The 23,764-nt window shown below is 26.7% G+C and overlaps 1 protein-coding gene across 1 annotated transcript; it reads left to right on the forward strand.

Annotated features, from left to right (window-relative positions):
• The first annotated feature begins 656 nt into the window (after nucleotides 1-656).
• LOC114119982 (protein nervous wreck) lies at nucleotides 657-23,712 on the forward strand. Its single transcript, XM_027981737.2, has 19 exons — nucleotides 657-1,179; nucleotides 4,194-4,291; nucleotides 4,733-4,778; nucleotides 4,883-4,968; nucleotides 12,056-12,200; nucleotides 12,579-12,715; nucleotides 13,379-13,442; nucleotides 13,603-13,731; nucleotides 14,582-14,704; nucleotides 14,796-15,047; nucleotides 15,578-15,655; nucleotides 16,553-16,610; nucleotides 16,861-17,097; nucleotides 17,272-17,447; nucleotides 18,180-18,525; nucleotides 18,682-19,098; nucleotides 19,870-19,974; nucleotides 20,061-20,095; nucleotides 20,781-23,712. The coding sequence occupies exons 1-19, from the start codon at nucleotides 1,159-1,161 to the stop codon at nucleotides 21,156-21,158; spliced, it is 2,931 nt and encodes a 976-aa protein (XP_027837538.1). The 5' UTR covers nucleotides 657-1,158; the 3' UTR covers nucleotides 21,159-23,712.
• The last annotated feature ends 52 nt before the right edge of the window (nucleotides 23,713-23,764 follow it).

A 23,764-nucleotide genomic window follows, 5' to 3' on the forward strand; every position in this document is an offset into this window, starting at 1 on the left:
AATTATAAAAAAAAATGTCAAAAACTATTAACGTTTTTGATACGATAAATGTATTACGTTATACGAATCACCCGGTACACACACGCGCGCGCGTATAATATTATCATCATTATAATGTGAACTCGGTCGAGCCGGCCAGCCGCGTCGCCGCCGCCGTCACGAAAGCGATCGATAACGCGCCGTCGCGGCCCGCGAATATAATACGCGTATTATACGTGAGGCCTATACGTAAAAAGGCCCATCTCTGGCGATCGCGTTAAACGCGATTCCCATAATACGATCGCTGTAAAATGCAATAAATTATTACATAAATTTAATAACTATGCCTCGCGATTACGATGATTTTTTTCTTTCCTTTTCGTTGATTATTAATTTTTGTTTTTTATTTTACACTCAAAACAACGTCGACGACGACGATTTCGTTACGATATAATATAATATATACTAATATATTATTATATCGTTCCTGTTGATCCGACGACGAGAAATTATATTATATTTGTTATATAATAATAATAATATGATATATTATAATATGACGACGACGACCACTACCACCACCGATGGCGGGCGCAGGCGGGTCGGGTCGGGGACAGGGATCGTACGCCGAAAGTTGGGGGCGCAAGCGCGCGAGGTCCGTCGTCGGGTGGCGGCACAGTCGTCGGTATATAGGTTATACGCGACGCGCGCGGGCTGTTGTGCGATCGCGCGATTCACCGCGGACTACAGCTTACGGGTACACGGGAACGGCCCGGAAGAGAAGGAGGACCGCGAATGGGCAAAATAGATCGACACCGAAAATCGGAACTAGGAGGACAACACCACCGTCGTTTTTAGTACAATATTAATTTATACGCGGCCCGAACGGATCGATCGCGTCCGCTTTTGACGAGAGACGAAAACAATAATATTTATCATCCCTCCTGGCTCCGGAAGTGCGCATAATCCGCATAACAGAGTACAGCAATCATTTAACATATTTCAGTCGCACTACCGCAGCGTGGTGTATATACTGCAGCTACGCCATAACAATAATCACATTATACGCGTCATGTGCGCGTGACGATCGCGACGACACGACACCGACGGACGTCGTACGGGGCAGCGGGCACGTATAGATCGCTGGATCGCTGAATCGTCGTCTTCGCCGTCGTCGAGATGCAACCGCCTCCCAGGAAGGTAAGGACGTGCTGCATAATATCAATGTTTATTAGTTTCTAATCGACAACGCGACGAGTAGCTCGTGGTATAGAAATAAAAAGCCCATGTGAAAAGTCATTCAGGACTGAAAAACAATTGTATCGTTTGATTTCGCCACCCGTCGCCTATAAGCACATCTATTATTATACTATAAATACGCCAAGATGATAAATTATTATTGTTTTACTATATATTATTATGCGCAGTTTTCTTTCGTCCAACCGGTTGTGCCGGACGATTTCGCGATATTCGATAAAAATATTATATAGTTTTACGATTTAAACTTCCTCCCCCGGCGTGGCATAACGTTCGTCGCGTATTGACGAATTCTGTCATTCCCGGCGGCGGCGGCGGCGATATAAGTATATTCGTTTTTCCGTCCTGTTGTTGTTATCGTAATTCGGATTCGTTTCCACAGGCGTTGACTGCCCCGAGGGCCGACCCGATTCGACGATATCGTTCGGCGAATGATAAATGCGCAATATTTATAAACGCGTATACAGCTTCACGTTGAATTTACCCCCCGACCGTGTTCGATAACGCAATCAGTAAATCGTGGTGCGTTCGTTTTCACGCGTCGATGAAATAAAAATTCGTTTAGTTCCAATAACGCTAGTTATAAGCTACGCCTACACTCGACATTATTTCACCATGTATTATTATATCGGGGGATTCGACAAGCATTATGCTCACATCCATTCTTTTCTTTGATATTGAATTTATTCAAATTGTATGATTTTTGAAATTTTTAAGTACCTACTTATACTTTTATTATACTTAAGGATCATATTTTCAAATAATTATATTTTCTATATGTATTAAGGAGTGTCCCTGTTGTGATAAAACCTACATTTTTAAACACTTTTATTCTAGGTTGCTATGGAGATGGTTTTTTTTTTAAATGTCTTGTACATAAGTTGAAATTGAAAGAGTAGTAATTGAACTTAAGTTCTAAAAAGTGATAGTTATAGGATTAGAAGATATTAGGCTCCCTCCTCGTAATTCTGGGCATTTTTTTTAGAAAATGTTTTATTTTTTGTTCAGTTAAGATCACCCAATTTTTAGTTTTAACTAGAGGGAGGGGAACTCTCCAAAAATAGTTAGGGCATCTCACAAAGAGTCATTGGGGTTATTATTGAAGATTACAGTAATAAATATTATTTGTTTGAATTTTCCGATTCAAAGAAATAGTATAATAGTACATATTATCTGTACTTAATAGATTAAATATATTACATTTATTTTACAGTTTATATACAGTCGTTATACTAAAGACATCATCCTTAGTACCTATGTTAAATTAATTAATAAATTAGAAATTATTCTGTTTATCTAAATGGTTAGTTCTTATTTAAAAAAAATCATCTCAGAATTATTATTCATTATAAATGATTTAAAAATCTAATTATTAAATTTGAATCTTAAGTATGATTAAAGATTTTAAAAATTATAATTTGAATAAATTAATTATAAAAGGATAGAAGCGTGGTTAAAATTTGGCAAATTGCTCTGTATAATATATTATATTATATACACGTCCTGACAATAATAGGTATTCAATCAATAATTTCCATCTTTGATTGCTTTCATATTCATTATTTTAACTTTTAAGTCTGTTTAGCGGAATTAGTCTGGATTAAGGTATTTGTAAAGATAAAAAAACAATCTTTGTCGAATAACATTTGTAATATTGATTAAGCCCTTGTTAAATATTAATGTTCATCAGACAGTATTACAGTTGCAAACTTTCACGATAGTGATTCAAAGTTTAAACTGGTTTTTTATATTATACTTTGATCTTCTAGAACGTATTCACTGTAACCATAAAAACACATATACGTATATTATTACATTTATTTATACACAACAATCGATATTATTACTGTATTACTATATATTATATTATTGTGGAAATAATAAGTTCAAACCTGACACCTATAAAATACACCTACTTTTATTTTATTGATAATACAACATTCAGTATTTACAGTGTGTATATTTATGTATAATAAGTAAATTTGTTGAAAATAAATCTAAGACATGGTGGCGCGAATAAAAGATTAAATAATCGACTATTGACGTTAAATACTTAAAATATGAAACGTTGTCGTTGTATATTTTTTTATTATATTTATATGAAATTGAAATGTTTTAAAAATATAGAATCTAAATTATAGATCTTTATTGTATTTGTATGAAGTTAAATAGGAAATTTTAAAATATTGTATTATTCGTTAGAATTAATACATTTGGTAATTAATTAATGACACTAGTGCTGGGTTAACATGAATTTTATTGATTTCACACTTTAAACACATTATACTATAACCCGTAAACATAATATAATATTACGCTTTACGGGTGTATTGTATATACTAGACTTGTAATAATTATTAATATCAAACAAGAACATTTTTATTTTCGTTCAGTATTTTATTTGTTATAATTTATGAGTATAACTTATATATAAACATTTTTTTTTTAATAAGAACTTAATTCAGTGACAGTTTCTATTTAGTGTTTAGAGTTTTAATACTACAAGGAAACATTTACGTTGAAATTCATTTATTATTTCAAAGTTGTTACTGGTTAAATGAGTAGGTAATGATCTGAATTATTTTTGAAAATAGTTCAAATTACTGAACGTTATTTGATATGGCTCTGTACAGCGCTCGTAAGTAGGTATACACACCTTATTAAATGGTTCAAATAACATGCTTACCATCAATTTTTTTTTAAATTAAAAAATGTCTACTTTATTTTTTTTTTGAGTGGAAATAAAAATCGGGGACTAAAATATTGATTTTAATTATTTCACTTGTGGATGCAGAATATCTGAAATGTTAAAATGTTATGAATTGAAAACTTGTATTGAACAATTGTAAAACAATATTTGATAATAAAAAGTGTTTATTGGTTTTACATAAATAATATTTGTACCTACTTTGTTTTATGTATAAATGTATAATTGCAATGTTTTAATTTTGTTTAAGGGGAATTATGTAAAATTTTTAAAAAATCTTCATTCAGAACAAATAGCAAAATTACTTTTAAAAAACCAAAACGAATGTGATTTGTTGGAAGATATAAGGTAAATAATGTTATCATCTTATTTAGTATAGTTAAGTAGATTGAATCATTAATTAGAAATTACTCGTTAACGTTATAATCATTCTTGTAACTTGTAGTGTTTGTATTTTATATAATTAGATTGTCTAGAATTAATTATTTATAGATTGTATTTGTTCAATGAATTGTTGCTTTGATATAAACTTCTTTATTTTCATTTACCGATAATGCACGGTTATGTAAATATTTGAATATTTGGTGAATATTTGAAAGTTCAAATTATTATATTTAAAGTACAATTTTTGCACCGTATTTATTTACCAAGTTGTTGAAACATCAAAGTAGTTTAATTTACCCACTGTGTAACCAAAGTTAAAATTCAATGAACTTTGAATAGTCTGATTTAAATCTGTTTAATATTTACCACTTACACGTGTAAAATTATTTTTTATTTTTTATTTAGGAGTTTTTTGATCAAAAAATCTTCTATAGAGAAATCATATTCAGATGTAAGTACTTATTAACTGTTTATTTGTCAAAAAGTGACAACCTAACATAATATCTCTTAAGTGCTGAGATCAAGTTTAAGTAAATATTTTTATAATTTTTATAGGCATTACTTAAAATATCTGTCGCTTTTTTGAACAAGAAAATTGCTAATATACCGGACATAAAGACTGAAGGCAGTGAAGAAAAATGGTAAGCATACTTTATCGTAACATACTAGCAAGTATACTGATAGATACTAAAATAGATGATAAATTAAAAGCAATAGTTTTTTAATTATTGCTTATAAACATTTAAAGTATAATTAAGTTTAAGTGGCGTGAAGCGACATGGAGTATTTCGTACGTATACAATAATGAGAGTAAAATGCATCTTAACTTTGCTAATGTTTTGTAACTGTAGTTGTACAGAAAAATCTAATTAAATCTAATTAAATGATTTTTATTGTTTTTACACAACATATTCCATGTCATACTATATGGTAGGTTTTTCGGTTTTGAGTGTACTTGGTCATTGAGTAGACGCCATATATTGGATGTGTAACATTTGAATTTAATGATTTATAATATTGTATGCATAATATTAAAAACGATACTATTGATTCTAAGGATGGGTATTTAATGGTATATTTACTTTTATTTTTTCAATATTAATATCATTACGGTAAGATTAATTTGAAATTATTGTTGATCGAATATGTTAGCTTATTAATTATTATTAAAATATTATACTATTCTTATAGTTTCCTAATATTGTAATTAACATATAATAATTTAAAATAGTCAATAACGAAGTGTAGAATATTGTTAATGGGTTTTTGATATAAATAGCTTAAAAATGCCTGAATAATTTAAATAACAATACGTAATGACTTATGATAAACATTAAACAATTTTAAACCTCTACCATGAATGTTTTTTAAAATTACAACTGGGGTGAATTGATGATATTTTTAGTTCCAAGAAGTAGAAATCAAAGTGGCACGTAATTATCTATAACTTATTTATATTTTCAATAAAAAAAATCTTCTTCTTCAATATTTTACTTTTGCACCAATAATACGTATTATTCTATTGTACATTTGACATTTAATAATAAAGTAATAAACGCAGTACAAAGTTTTAAGTATTTAATTAATTTAATAAGTGCCTACTGATAATTTCGTCGTTAAATAAAACCGTGTATAACATGTTAACAACGACTAATAAATAAATTAATATAATAATTATTTCATAGAGTTTACTTTTGAAATAGCAAATTTTTAATAGCTAAACTTCTAGTAAAACAATTTAATTTTACTTTTTATTATTGGATATTTTTGTTGGAAGACATAAACATAAGAATATAAGCTTCTAAATAATCTTATTTCAACGAATTTGAAAAACTAGTTTTATTATTTTAAAATTGAAAATGATTGTAATGATTGTAACCGAGTCACACAGTTTTAAAATAAATATTTAAGCAAGTGCTATACAAGAAACTCGAGTTTATATAATAATAGTTTAAAGTATTATCTGAGTTGAAGGAAGCGTAAGATTATAAGAAGATACTTATAATATACCTAATAAAAAGTTAATTGATGATAAGCATTACTATAAAGCTCATAAGTTGGTATTTCATTAAAACGTTAAAGTAGCGAAAAGCACAGTTCTTATACACACTTAGTTTTCTTTACAAGAATTTTCGTAAATGTTTGTTTCAGCAATATCCAAAATGTCTTTAAAGTTTTTATAGTTATACAAATTATAATCGTTTATACATGAATTAAGAAATACTTTTTTAATTTTATTCTAACTCAGAGCGAAGTTTAATTTATACTAATTGTAAAATATCTAGTATGCATAGTATTATCTTAAGTTTAAGTTCAAAGCTAAGTGGGTATAAAAAGTTTTCTGATTATTACGATAACTAATAAAATTATTAGTATATGAAAACATGCTTTATTGAATATATTTAATTCTTTTTTTTGAATACCTATATTATATTGATGTAAATATTTATTTTCAATTATTTATAAAAATGACATGAGAAAATTTTCGATTTATCTATATTTACTGTCTGATAGATATGTAAGAAACATTTTGTCTACTAGAATTGACTGTGTATCTATATTTGAACTTAAAAAACCACCTACAAAATAATGCATCATAATTTATGACATTTTTTTTTTCAATCTGAATAATCTGATTATAAATAATAGTAATTAATATACTTTTTTTATCAGGAACAATAAACTATCATTTATGAACTTACGGTTTAAACCACTGTATCCAAAAAATTTTAAAAAATTGTAAATATATATAATTATTTAAAAATTTAAGCAAGAATACTTACTGATTAATAAAATATACTTTGTTGTTAATTAATATTATATACAAATTGTTAAAAATTAATCATTAAAGTGTATAATTTATAATTTTGTGGACTGTAATAGTCATAAATAGTCATAATAAATTTCATATTATATAGATACATAAGCGTATTACCTATAAATAAAAATGAGCCTTGACTTCCTGATCTATAAAAAAAAAATTAACGAGACTGAATAAGTGTGATAAATACAAATAAAACTACGTATATTATAAAGTGAAATAAAAACAATTGTTTTAATTAAAATATATATGGTACCTATGTGTTGTACGTTTATATAAATTCATAAATCATAATATAACGTGAATATAATACGAATTAATCGGCAATCGGTATTTATTTTCGCTTATTAATAAAAATGTTCAAAAAAATTTAACATAATATCAATTGAATAGTTTAATCTCGACAAAGGTAATATTTTTGTTTTTACCTAACACATTTAACAGATCTAAAAAATGAAATAAAATAAAATGTTTTGTTTGTATTTAACGTTTATACGAACGTGTGTTATGTGATATTAATGTAAAAAAAATATATATATGGTTAAACGATCATAAATTATCAGTACACTGAAAGGTAGTACAACATTGCTGATTATTAAACCTTTTGTTATACTTTAAAACTGGCTCGAATCGATCAACGTGACCCGCACGCGCATCGTTTGGTGGTCCGCGCCTTACAATATACTATCCCTATACCCTTCTAAGGGACTACGCTCTAAATAACACAGTTCTAGTTAAAGTGTTTTACTCATTTAACACGTAAAACGAAGTGTATGTAATATAATAATCAATTAGACACAATCATTGAACCATACAATTATCAATCAAAGTACTCTTATTTTTATATTTTCCACAAATAGAAAATTCCATTTATTCAAATTGCTTACCTAATCTTTAATTATTGGTTTAAAAATATTGAGAAATATTTTTAATAAAAAAAATCACCATAATCAAAAACATTTTATTTTTATACTTGATTTTATATTTTTGAGGATTATATTACTAAAATTATTTTTAATAAAAACTATCTCAAAAATAATCTAAAATGCTATATTAAATTCTTAACGACTATGTTATTTTTTATTTATAAACGATAAAATACTGTGATTTCTTTTAATACATTATATAGAAACGTTGGTTTTGAATTTAAGATTTTATATTTAAATAAGAAATTATGTAATTTAGATTACTAATAGATTCTATTATTAATATATTGTAAAACGCATGTTTTATAATAATTTATTTTATCGTACACCCTATAAAATTCTTTTTAAAGTATAAAAATGTATGTAGCAGTTGGATGTCTCACAATATTCGTTTATATTTATACATTTTTGCTTACTACTTTTTTTATATACAAAAAAAAAAAATAATTGTTGTGATTTTATATTTGTCTTACAGAAAATATGATTTGAAATAGGACCTATGCTAACAACTATGGTTAGGACAGTAGAACAAAGAATTAATTTAAAACCGTTTTTATTTGCTACAATTCATCATTAATTTCAAAATATATAGTAATAAGTTTAGTGTTCGAAGTAGAAGAATAAAAAATGGACTTATACTTTTGAAAAAGATAAGTGTTGATTGAAATTATTGAATTTTATCATTGCGTTTTTGTAGAATAATTGTATTGATATGTTGTTTCAAATTGAATTTGAATAATATGTTATTAAATACAATTTTACAAAATAATAATAATAATAATAATAATAATAATAGTATTGTATATTAAAAAAGTATTCTGTATAAAGAACATACCTAACCTAACCGAAAATAGTAAGTACGATGATCTCAAAATATAAAAAAAAAATAGGGGAGGCTCTCGTAGTTCGCTCCTTACGTACTTCTTAATTCGAAATTCGAATACTAATAGCAATGATTCAACTTGAGCTATTATAAAGTTGAACGAAGCAAGACAAGTGCCCAAATAGTTGACCTGCACTCATCATGTGCTTATTTTTTATTTTATTTGAATAATAGTAAATCCATGGGATTTATGTGGACAGTGGATTATGTTTAGTTAATAAGGTGTGCGTTAAACGTCAACGCGTTGACGTATTATATTTAATCCTCGTGTGGTGCATTTTTTCGTAAGATTCGAGGTACTTAGAATTATGCGTATAAATAGTTGTAACTAGTAGCTGAAATATCAGGCATAATTATTTATCCTAAGATTTTTAAAATAAAAATATAGGACAAATTTTGATAATTTTTTTATGCATTTACATACCACATCGCGAAAAAAAATTAGCTTTACATTTTATTATTATTATAAAACGAAAATAGGTAGGTGCAAAATGTTTTGATTCTAAGTTACTATAATCTATTAGGTACCATAACTATTAACTGCAAATATTATAATGGCTTAATACACTAACGTTGGATTGTGTAAAAACTTAAAATGAAATAATTTAATAGTTCACTGAAATTTAATAGATAAATCGTTAACCATTAAATCGCGTTTAAATGATCATTAGGCTCACTATTGATTCATTAAAAGTTTAGTGATTATTCTTGAATGATTTGGCTAACTATTGTAATATGAAACTAAATATTAAAATAATATAGTAGATATTACACTTATTTATTGAACAATAGTATTACATTTTTGAGACACCAGGAAATTAAAAAAAAAAAAAAACCGTTTAATAATTTTATAATAATTCTTCATTAGATACCTTGGTTAAGTTTTATTGAAAGTTGATTATTGATTTTAATTGGAGTTTAAAATTAAGTTTTTTTTTTATTTATTCATGGAAAAATTAAATTGAAATTATATATTCTCTCCATAAAAAAGCTTTCCCGGCATCCCCTATATTATAAGGCAATACTTTTATTTTTGGGCAGTGGCGTATTTAGGATTTATTTGAGGGAGTGGTATGACTAAAATAGTTTTTCTCCCTCCACTCGTAATACACGAAGATACTATCAATTTATTATAACTTCATACCAACTTAATATATATTATACATAGGGCTTGGATTTTAAAGCATAATAAGCAACAAAAAATACAAGATTGTTTTAAAAATTAATAAAAATTTGAAAAATTAATTTAAATTTAAAAAAGGAATTATTTACCATGTATTTCCCCAGATTTGCAGTAACTAACTGACTATTGTCAGATAGAATATTTTTATACCTACATAGAAAATGAACTTTTTATATCCGCTGAAGTGATCGGTGTATACTTCATACCAGAGTTTTCAAATTACTAAATTTAAGAACGAAACACTAAATCTTAAATTTTGAAACGATCGATATCGATGTTATAAGCATATTGACCGTATAGTTATTGCTCGTTATATTATGTAAATTGATAATCTATACGTTTAATATATGATAAACAAGCCGATAACGAAAAATATAATAATTCAATTCCCGCATTCTGGGTTTTTACATTTCTTATTTCTCATTTTTTTTATTATTACAATAGGATAGTAAACATAATATAACAAATTCATGTTAGGAATAGTTGAATAAAAAAGCAATAAAAAATCCAAAAAAACAAAAAAGAAGCATTTGCTTTAAAACCCGAGTCCTAATTTTATATGTTCATAGTAGGTGCATAAACCTTATTATTACTATATATAACATACTATTAAATAATAAATCATTTATTTATTTATCATTTATGAGTTTATAAAATAAATTGTAGCCTTTTAGGTTCCTTCAACATCCAATCTTATATTACGTATTATGAATGTAAAGCTTTGTAAGCCCATTCAATCTTGACTAAAATTAAAATAATATTCAAAATTTAAACAATTAATAAATACAACTAATATTTCATTAGTGAATAGGGAATATTTTTTCTTTCATAGAATGTCTTAAATATGTTTTTAATCTTTTCATGCAAGTTAATGCAGTGATATAAGTTTAAAAAAAGGTCAAGTAGGGAGATATATCTCCCTCGTCCCCACCCGTAAACACGCCACTGTTTTTGGGCATTGGATAAATTATTTAATCCTTTTTATCATAATTATTTTCAGATACAATTTTATATAAAAATATATATAAAGTAAAAATAATATTAATTAAATTATAGGTCTAATAATAAAATTTTAATCATAATGTTGTTTTTAACGAAAGTTTAAACATAACAGATTTTTAATCATTTTAAATTAAAGATTAGTAGTTGTTAAAGCCTCATCTAGTAAAAGGACCAACATTTTAAAATATCATTAACTACAACACTGTAACTATTATATAAAATATATTCCATTTTATGCTTTGTTCTAAAATAATCAAATGTTGTTTAAAATGTCAGAACGTTTCGATTTCATAAAAAGTTTTGCTTAACGTAAAACTGTAATATTTTTACAACAAATTTATTAAAAACCCTTTATTCGTAGTTTTACTTAGATTTATACTAAAATTATGATAATATTATTATAATAGATTTGTATAAAACTTTTCATTGGTCGAAAAAACGTGTTACAATTTAATAAAATTATACTTTATTGCATACAAATCAATTATGTTATAACTTAGATTAAAAGTAAATCAAACTATCTAGTGTTATTAATTAATTATAGTTTTCTTTATGAAATAATATAATTAATATTTAAACAGGGTTTTTATACACGTATCTATTGTTATTTTCTAAAACGAATAAAATGCATAATATTTATATTACTGCGAGTATTCAACGTTGCAGCTTAAGTTAGTTTTTTTTATTATTTCGTAATAACTTTTATGATGATATTATGTATAATAACAAGTGCGGAATATCTAAAACGACTAAAACTGTGACTTACTCGACGTAATAGCTTTTTTAAAAGAAAAGTTGTTTTTAATAGTATTAAATCTAAAACGTCATATTTGGTACTATTAATCATTTTAAATAGTTATCTAGATTAAATGCCAAGAAAAAAAATGTTGAAGAAATGTTTACTTATTTTTAGGAATATGTGGAATGTATGGCGAACAGTTCTCGAAGAAAACGAAACGGCTGCAAAAGCACGATTAGAAGCTATCGAAGTTTTACAAAACCAAATAAATGATGAGGCGAAAGCTCTTCGGGCGCATAAACTTCAGATTGCAAAAAAAGTAAGTTATTAATATGATTTTATCCAGTTTTTTTAAAAATTTAGTACCTATGCGATATTTTATTATGCTCTTTTAAAAGTTTACATTCTAAGATAATCATGATTCCTGAAAGTTATCATTTCTCAATTTTATTTATATCTGTTATACATTTATATTAATATATTTATATTTTTGATGTACTTTGTAAGTACCACAATATAACTGAAGTTAAATTACTCAATAAATTAAATATATAATTTTTAATATGGGTTTATATATTGAAATTCATTATTTCATGTTATGTGTTATATTTGTATATTAAAAGATAAATAACATGATTTTATTATTTTTTATTATTCTAATATAAAATATTTACCATACATTATTATATAATTTTAGTGTACAGATCATTTAGCATTGGTACAAAAAGAGCTTCATTCTTCCGTTCAAGATGTAGATAAGACGAAAAAGTTTTATTTTGACGAAGAACAGAGTGCTCACGAAGTGAGAGACAAGGCTAAGGATATAGAAGAAAAGTAAATTTTTAAATTATTGCTAAAATTCGTGCATAATATATTAATGTATTTTTCTTTTATCAAATTAAATTATTAGAGACTGGTCTAGATAAAATATGTAGAATTGGATTTGGCGGGGGAGTGAAATTGTAATTATAATTTTCTGAAAGGTAAAAATAATTTAAAGAATGTTTAATTAAGGCAAATATACTAGTTAATAAAATTAATTTAAGCCAATATTTTAATTATTTTATAAACCATTAAAAATTCGTTATTTATTTTATATTTTAATTATTTTTTAGAACCTGAGCATAGCGATAAAAGTAGATATTATAATATGATCTTATAATATGAATATTCTAAAAGTTTCATGTATAAAATCAAACCATTTATGAGTATATATAGATCAATTATTAGCTTTTATATAAAAGACGCTTACCTGCGTATTATATAATGAATAACGCGATGAATGTTTAGTATTATTGACGATATAATAATATTTTAATACACGGATACAATATATTTTAAAATTTATTTTGAATTTAATTGAACTTTTTTATGTCATCAGTTATGACACGTTAAAATAAGAATAAAAATTGAATAAACTGCTTAAGATTGCTAACACTAGTGTATATGCGATACACCGAAACTTTTTATAATTTAAATGGTTGGTATTTTTTGCAGGTTAAAGAAAAAAAAAGGTTCCTTCTTCCAGTCAATCACTTCTTTACAAAAAAACAGTGTAAAAGTAAATATTATAATTTTTAGTTTAATGTAACAAATCATATTTTTTAATATTATAGTTGATTTTTGAAACTTATAGTGACATTATATAATATCAATTAATTATAATTGTTTTGTATATTATTTTTTTTATTACATTATCTTAAAATATTTGATCATTTTAGGTGTCTTCCAGAAGAGAAGTTTTGGAAGAGAAATCTTCGGGAGCTAGAAATGATTATTTACTGAGTCTGGCGGCTGCAAATGCACATCAGACACGATACTTTTTGGTTGACCTTCAAAATGTAATGAATGTGAGTACCTAAGCAAATACTTATACAATTTCTATATATACATCATACAAACTTATAATAGGTACTTATATTTTAACAATATAACTTGATTAACGTTTTAATGAATTTCATAACAATATTCACTTTTATACATGTAGGTACCTACAAATATAATTTAATTACTGTTACAACAATTAATAAAGTTAATTAATGATAATCTTTTTAAATTTTCAAGTTCTTTTATAAATAATTACTAATAATAATTTTCTTCGTACAATGATATTAAAATTACGTGGTAATTTTATACTATATATATATATACATATGTATATGTATATGTATATATATACATATATATACAATATAATTTACTCGTTTAATTTATTCATTTAAATTTAAAGTTACATTAAGTGTTTAGAGTTTGTACGTTGCTTGTTTTCTCAAAACTACGTTATTATAATAACAATTAAAAATTATATTTTTAATAATTTGTTTTTCTATAAGTAAAAAACTTTGGATAAAGTATAAAAGTTTGATTATTATAATATACCAGGGGTGGCCAGCGAGAAGAAACTCACGAGTCACCAAATGTATTAACAAATATGGAAGAGTCAAAATGTAAAAAAAAAAGGTCATTTTATTATTATATAATACATAAATTCATGTTAAAAATTTTACTTTGCAAGCCACAAAAGTCTATGTGGCGAGCCGCATGCGGCTCGTGAGACGCGGTTTGGCCACCCCTGTTATATACTATACTACCTACTGTACATACTGATTTTTTTAATAATTACTTAACTTGGTTATTATTTGAGCTTATATAAAATACTTATATAATGATTATATTTGTTTTTAATTTATTGAATACTAGACTATGGAACACAATGTTTATGAAAAAGTACAAGAATATTTGGCATTATTGAGCAAAATTGAGCTCCTTACGTGTACTGTTGTTCATAATTCGTTTAAGAAAGTCAGAGACCAAGCGCAACAAGTTAGTATATATAAATTCTTAACACGAAAATGTCATAAATGTTTAATTTTATTTTGATAAAACTTGAATTCTTATATGAAAAAATGTTTAGTTAAGTCGAGAGTACAACATGCAATGCGTATACCTTTTCTACCCCGTGTTGAAGCAACATGTTCAATACCAATTCGAACCTTGTGACGGAGACAGTATAGATCACATTACAGCGGATCACGGTGGAGTAGTGACAATACTTAGCCAAGAAGCAAAAAGATGGGCCACACGAATAATTAGAGAGACGAATAACATAAAAGAAAACACTAGAAAACTACAGGTCTTCCAAGCTCTCAGGGATTCTGGACAAAAGGTAAATTTAGTTATGAGATAACTGTGTATGTCATTACTCATTAGCATTTGGTTTATTATGTAATTATGTTTGTTATATAATAAGACTCTTTAGATTTTTATTGATCGAAAAATATATTAGGTTAGGTACATAATATATCACATTATGTTACATCTCAAACATGAAATAGCTTCCATCCGAATTTATGTGTTGGAAAATGAGTATCCATTTCGCGAACTCTAGCAGCAATGAATAATTCATTAATAAACTGCGTGATTTATTAGTATATAGCGTACAATCTAAAAAAACATCAACTATTCCGTGTAGTTTATCATTAAATTACTTTAAAAAACAATTCATAATGTTTTATAATCGATTAATAATTATTAAATACCAATTGTATGGTTTATATTAGTGGAATTATTGAGAGATCACAATTTGTAATCATTCTAATAATAATAAAATATAGATACAAACTTGGTATATATATTATATAATAATATTTTATGTTACTAAATTGATTTTTATTTTGTTTTTTTGATTCATTATAGAACGACCCAAATGATCCAAATGGACCTGATTTGGAAACTAAAATAGAATCATTGAAAAACAGCATTCGGAGATCAGAAGTAAGCAACAATTTGAGTTTAAAAATATTTTTATATAAGTACAAAGTTTGCATATAAAACGCGTAATAAGTAGTATTGCAATTTGTAATAGGTAGTAGGTACCTAATATAGAAAATGTTTATTTTTATAACGTTGAGTTATGTTTGTGTTGGATTTTTGACGTTATCCAAATATTATTGAGCCAATGTTTGTATCAATTAGGGATATTCTGATGTATTATTTTAACATGAAAAATTGTCGACATGTTATTCCAAACATTGATGAAATTTTAATTATTTACTGCATAATAACTTCAATGGTACATTTCAATAAGTGTTACCTATGTTTATGTTAAATTAATTTAATTTAGAACTGGATGATAATTGTACATAAATAATTTTTTTATAATCAATTTTTGTTAATTTGATGTAATTCAAAAAACATTTATTTTAGAGAATTTTAAATATTTCGTATATTAATCATTTTTATAAATAATACAATTTTAAAAATATTTAGTCTAATTTTCGCTTTTTATACCAAGAACCATAATATTATTATATTATTATTATTCTACAGTAAATGTCAGTATTGACAAAAAACGTTATATGCGAGGTTTTCTGTGAAAAATATGTTAGTTCCACATATCTAATTATGTAAATAATAACCTTATGCATTAAGCATTTATAAAAATATATAAGATAAGCTATCCTTAGAGATAGTTGCTAGCGTGCCCATTATCTACAGTGATTTATTTTTGAATTAAAATTAATTAATTTCAATGAGTACACTTAAAACCTACTTTACAAGATCAAAATTACAACAAAAACGATTTCTCCGATTTCTCTGATTTTTAAAATATTTAAATACCTATTTGACGAGTTAATTACATTGTTTATTGTTTATTTTATTTTTTTCCAGATAGCCAAAGCCAAAGCTGAATCTCGTATTGAGTGTTTGAAAAATGGAGATGGAAATGGTAATTATATTACATTTTATTTTTTTCGAGGTTTTACGATGGTTTATTAAATTTTTAATTTTTAATGTTGTATAATTTGAATCCATTCGTCTCTATACAAATTTGTTTTAAGTTCAAAGATTAAGTGTTATAAGGAACAAATTAAAATACCAAAAACAAATAAAAAAATAAAAAAATAAAAAATATATATAGGTAAATATATATTTTTGTAAATTTTAAGCTGATTTGTTTTTTTTTTGTTTTATCGTAGTTAATGTAGAAGAATGGTTAGCAGACATGGGTGATATAAACGCCGAACTTCAACGATCAAATAGTACATCTTCATTACCAACTGATGGAGGTGCAACTAGTGCTATGACATCTGACTATGATAGTGAGGATTACGGAGATGGGCCTTCCGACAGTCCGGTACCATCCGATCAACCACAGTCATCGTCTCAAGATGAAGAAGATCGACCAGATTCGGCGGAAATTGATAAAGATTGGGGTAATTATCGATATCATAAATTATTATAGAACTTATTATGTGCACTTTATTATTGTGTATTAATCAATTCACATACAATAATTGCTAATAAATCACATTTATAAAATTGAGAAATTCATTTTTATTTATGGTAACATACACAATACACATACCTTATTGTTGTTTATACTTTAGCACTTGTGGAAAAAGAACGTCAACGTATTGAACAATTAACGGCTGGTTGGGACGATCCGACTCAGGTGAATTGGGAAGAAACACGTGACACCGAAGAAAAAACGATGTACCCTCAAACTGCACCAGAAGAACCCGAAGGCCCTGTTTATAAATGTACTGCGTTATACAGCTATACTGTAAGTAAAATAAAATTAGAAATTTATTTATACATTCTTGTTTTTTAATTTACTAAATAAAATCCTACCAGTGGCGTAATTTGGTTATATTTTTTGAGAGCAGGGAATGAAATAAATGAAACGTTTGTAAATCTAGTAGAACACTAGTAGAAAGCTAAATTAATTAGGTACTTGCAGTAGAGAGTCTTAAATTTTGGTTTGGACAAACTTGTTATATATTGTTTTTGTTAGGTGGTAAAATGCTCCGATTATGTCATGTTTTGTTGAAATACTTAAGTACCTACCTATATGATACCTAAAAATTAAAATATTATTTTGGTCAATCTTTATTTGTCTATTATACTCAATTAAATTAACACATGATGGATTTCGTTTTAACTGTGTAAGACCTTTTTTGTGCGATGAAGTATTTAAATATGATGTTGAAGTAATAGTAAAATGAATGACTTATTAATTTTTAAAGGTGTTTAATCATCAAAATATCAAATTTTTCTTCTTTTATTTTATGTTAAAATCGATATTGTTGGATTCGAGTCGTCAATATTTAATAAATTTAATAATTTATCATATAACTAATCTAAAATTAGTTAAAATAACCAACTGTGATACTGTTAATTTTCTAATATACATACATTATACATAATTGTATCCAGTTTCATTTTTTTCATTATTATTATTACAAGTTAATTTCAAAATGTTTAAATTATTATTACTTTCTTACTCACGTTTTAGGGTCAACATCCTGATGAGTTAAGTATCGTTGAAAATGAGCAACTTGAAGTGTTTAGCGTAGACAGTGATAATTACGGTTGGTCAAAAGCTAGAAATTACAAAGGTGAAGTAGGGTATGTACCATCTAATTATCTGGATATCGAACAAGAAACGTGTGATCCAGAAACACACGATACCCCTACCACATACCAACTTAGATCGCAGATTAGTTTCTCTTCGGTGGACTATATGGTCAATGACGAGGCAACCAATCAATTACAGCACTGTCAGTCTGATGAAGATGTTGAAGCTGAAGAACAATCATCAGAAAAAAGCATCACTACAGTGTGGGAAAAGAAAGATGGAGGTAATACTATGATTATTATATAAATCAAATTTTAAAAATTGAACATTATATTAAATATAATGTATTTTTGTTGTTTTTAAAATGCGATGATCCCAATCGATCAACCATAATATTATTACGTATTTATATGCAATGCAATTTTATTTTACTTTTTAGGTATCATAGAAATACCATCGTATTGTATAGCCCTATTCGATTATGATGGAAACGATCCCGAAGAATTGGGTATGAAAGAAGGCCAAATTATTAAAGTTGTCGACAAGACTACGCACGTTGACGACGGCTGGTGGGTTGGTGAATTGGGTAACAAGATGGGACATTTTCCGTCATGTCTAGTAAAAGAATGTTATGAGAATGGTGACCTAGTACCCACACCAACATCTGAAAACGGAGATAGTGATTTTTCGAATGAAGATCATCCCGAGTTTGTTACAAGCGGTCCACCACCGCCACCACCACCAGTATTTACACCACCCGAATTACCACCAACACATTTGTTCCCGACTCAAGTGATTGTTACCCAACCAACGCCAATCGGTGATCATGGACCTCCTGGAAGTTTTGCCCCAGAAGGTGAGTAGATTGTGTGAAAGTTTCACGATACAAGATAATTAAAAAAATAAAAATAAAAATAAGAATGAACTAAAGTACAGTTTTAATAAAATTAAAAAATAAGTAGGTATATGTATATTATAAAATGTAAAAATAGAAAAAGATCAAGATGCATTGTATATTTGTATGATGAAAATAATGAATAAATATACTAAGAAAGTAATATATTTTTATTTTATTATTGAGAATAAAGGCTTCAACAGCTAGGTCATTAGCCTACGGTTGTATTTGCATTATTTTTAGTATATTATTAGCTATGATTAGAAATTACATGGTTGTGAGATAAAGAGTTTTACATTTTTTAAGTATTTACATTATATTAGTTAATTGTGTGTATTTGCTTAATATTAAATTTTTGAGTGGTTATTTTAATATATTTATCTACAAACAATGAAAATTGATTTTAAAATATAATAAATATTTACTTAATATTGTTATTTCGTGGAAATTCCATAGTTTAAAATAGTTTTCAAACGATTAATAAAAACTGTGTGATAAATAAAAAAGGTTGGAGTTTTTCAATTGAACCATAGTTAAAAATAAACATTCAAAAGTAATTATAAATATATGTTTGTTAAATTAATTATAAACACTCTAAACATATTAAGCATAGTGATGTTACTGAATCATTATATAAATAAAATATACATATTTAGGTAAATATTATATATTGTGTTAGTATTCACAATACATTGTTTACTTTGGATTATATATTTTTATTTTGGATTTTAGTTCCACCTAAATCGAATGAATTTTCAATGGTGATAACTCAAAATCAACAAGAACAGTATGACACGCAGTTTACGGAGGAATCTTCTGTTACAGTATCAGTAAACGGTAAGGGTTTATATATAATTGACATATTAAAATATTATTTTAATAATTATGTATAAATTATTTTTTATGTAATTAAAAATGTACAGTGCCCGGTGTACCACAACTGTTTATAGAAAACGAGGTAATGTTATTAATACAAATTTAGTAGTTAGTTTACTAAACTCATTCTTCTTTTTTATATTTATGAAACAAAGTAGTTAAATTACATTTTGAAATTACCTATAAATATAATATCTTTGTTGTTCGTTAGACTTTATATAGCTACTATTAGTATACGATCAAATTTTATCGATTTTATTTTTACACACTTCTAAAACGTGTCTTAATAATGTCGGAAAACTGCTATTCTTTCCACATCTAAAAACGTTTACGCAGTACTAAATATATACGCCTACAACTATAAATTGTAAACGCTTTAATAGTCTAAAAAACTTATTTAAATTCATTTATTCATTTCTATAATCTGCATATTACATCAAAGTCAATACCATTAGCCTTGATAATATGTATTACAATGGCGTATTTAAGATTCACTGCGGACAAAAGTGATTATAAAGGTTATTCTACTCCCGCCCATCGATCAAAGAACAACACCGTCTACTTATTGTATTTAACGCATTATGGAGATAATTACTTTTCCGACAATAATAATTAGCCGGGAAAACCGATGTCAAAAAATAATAATTGTATGAAAACTTTTCATCACAAATTATTTGCAGCCACTATAAATGCTGGAAAACTTACCACTAGGGACATTGGGTTCCATATTGTGACAGTACGTTTATTTCTGTTGTATTATTTTATAGGACGAAGGTTCTGGGCCTCCCGACGCTCCTCCGCCACCGGCACCTGCACCTGCGTCCGACGGTCTAGGCGTCGCTCAAATCGTTATCACCGCCGCAACGCCAATGATGGAAGAACCGGAAAAGCCGTTCGGTCAAGAAACAGAAACGGTCGAGACCAAAGCTGAACACCACAGCGAGGAGGTTCAATCGGAATCGAAATCGGAAGAGGAACATCGTATGAGCGTGGACAGTGATTACTTTCCGGCCACAATACCGGAAGAATCCGAAGACGATCTGAAATTGCTCGAGACCGATCACCACGCCGACACGGGTTTGCCGCCCGAGCTCGAACCCGGACAACTGGCCAAACTTCACAATCTTAAAGAGTCGAACGCTTAGATAGATATTTTCATCGTCTTATTTACTTCTTTTTCAAGGTCGACTATATATATATATATTATGTTTAAGGTTCTACCTATTATATATTAAAACTAAGTGTTCTTGTTTATGTCGTTATCGATCAGTAGATAACCAAATCTTTAACACTTGCTATATATAATATAAATTAAATGCTTACGATATAATATATATAATATATATGGAAAACATAAAGCGAAACTTATGTGATTGTATGTTATACGTTACTGTTTTGGTAGTAAAATGTTAACCGTCAATAATATTTCCTTAACACACGTATCTTATTAAAACTATATACATTTATAAAATCAGAAGCACGTTTAGAGACAAAATTTAAGATTAATTTGTTTATAGTATTCTTCTTCTTGTCAAGTATTATTTTCAATAGGGTAGAAAATAATTATTATAAATCTTATAGTTTGTATAAGTGACGAACATGTTATACTATTATGTGACTTTTAAATATTAATAAAAATGTATTTTATATTCTCAGTTTATGTGTACCAAGATTGATTCACTCCAAACAATAAGGATCATGTTTTCGTCACATTAACCCATAGTTGAAACATAAGTAGTCTGACTTGTGGTAGTTGGTGTTTCAATAATATATAAATTATTATCAATTATTGTGAACAATGTGAACCTACTTTGATCTTCACTATATAAGTACATCTAGTATTGTCATTCTAAAATTATTGTGAAAATTACATTTTTTTTTTTATCAATAGTTTGTCTACAATAATTAATTATATATAATAATGATTATTTAAGACAATGATAAAGATTATTGCGATTTTACGCCGATAATAGTGATTAACTGACGATTGGCGGGGAATATATTTAAGTGTAATGCTATACATACTACATAGTTAATGATTTATATGCCTCTTTCTACATTATTTTATCAAAAGTATTCACTATTGTGAAAAGTATGACTTTTCATTATTCTTCTAAAAACGAAAATCGAACAAGCCAGTTTTCATTTTGATAATTCAACGTATAGAATATTACAAATCGAAAATTATAGGTATAGGTATGTTTAGTTTAATTATTTCAAAAATTTGGCCAAGTATATCAATTTTTTTTTCTTAGAATTTGTTTTGATTTAATCTAAAGTATCAGGTCTGGCCATTATTAGAGTGGCTATGCGTGGAATAAAAAAACGTCTAAACGTCCCGAATATTTGAAATTTATTATATTCAAAGACTGTCGTTTCACGTTTTCAACTGTACTTACGCGTTTTACCTATACCTGTAATTTTTAATTTAATTATAAAAATATTACGTAACTTGTCTGTTATAGTTATGCGTTTGAAATTAATTTCAAAAATACGACGAGGAGTCATTGATAAATGATAATAATTGTGTATTAAAGAGTTAACCATTATTCCATTATCATGCAATGTGAGTACAATTATTACGTGTTTTAATTACCTATACCACTAAAACACCGAATTATTGTTTATTCATTTATAAAATGCCAATTTTTAAACGACGTAATTACGATATTATTTAATATAATATTATGTTTTTAATATTTGACAATTATTGTATTTACACGATTACCATATTATTATTTTAATTGTTAATTATTGTATTCGATGAATTAATTTCATTTATAATAACGCCGTTTTACAAAATATCATGTTTATATAGAAATAACAGAGAAAAACCGAATATCTCCGTAACATTCGCCAAACAACACTGTATATTTGTTTTGATATTGTACTTACAACAGACACGTTCGGTGGTAGGTATGCAATATAAACCACGTTTACCTATACAATGGTGAATATTTACTTAAATATTATTGTTTTAAAATAATATATTTTTATCGAACGGGAATGTTTGAGCTTATGTCTTTAATCGAATATAATGCTCAGAACGACCAGTGAAATAGTTGAGCATAGAGCGCCAATAATCGTATTCATGAATTCGAATAAATGATAATATTATTTTTAGTTATTGTTGTTAAATAATGTAATATTTGTAACATGTTATTATTATTTGTTTTTCTTACGACGATCTATGTTTTGTTCTACATTACTTCGGAGAGAACGGATATGATTTTATGCTTGTGCGACTTAAATAGCTACCATAGACAATTTTATTATTAATTGTTAAAGGAGTGCCTTTTTCGTGTACGTGTATGTCATAATATTATATTATAGTCGTTAAAATGTTAAATGGATACAAACAATATTTAAATCTATAGAAATTAAGACTAAACTATTGAAATCTGTTTAAAATATAATATATATATAAATCATAATAATATTTGGTATCCTAATTTCTACCTACTATATCAATAAAAAACAAATAAATATTTCGTAGCAATATTTATATATTATAATGATTAACGACGGTTCGTTTTATATAGATCATTTAAAAAATTATAAATTTGCCTAAAATTAATTGATTTTTAACGAACAACAATGACGTGTTAATCAATGTAAACCGTTTATTGTTTTTTTTCGTACCTGTATTGTATTGTATTTGTTTAGTATTGTGTTTTATTAAAAAACCAAAACCATAAAGTTGTTGTTAATTATTATGCGATTTTTAAATAATCAGTTCCTATATCATTAT

The sequence above is a fragment of the Aphis gossypii genome, chromosome 3 (genome assembly GCF_020184175.1).
Source record: "Aphis gossypii isolate Hap1 chromosome 3, ASM2018417v2, whole genome shotgun sequence".
NCBI lineage: Eukaryota > Metazoa > Arthropoda > Insecta > Hemiptera > Aphididae > Aphis > Aphis gossypii.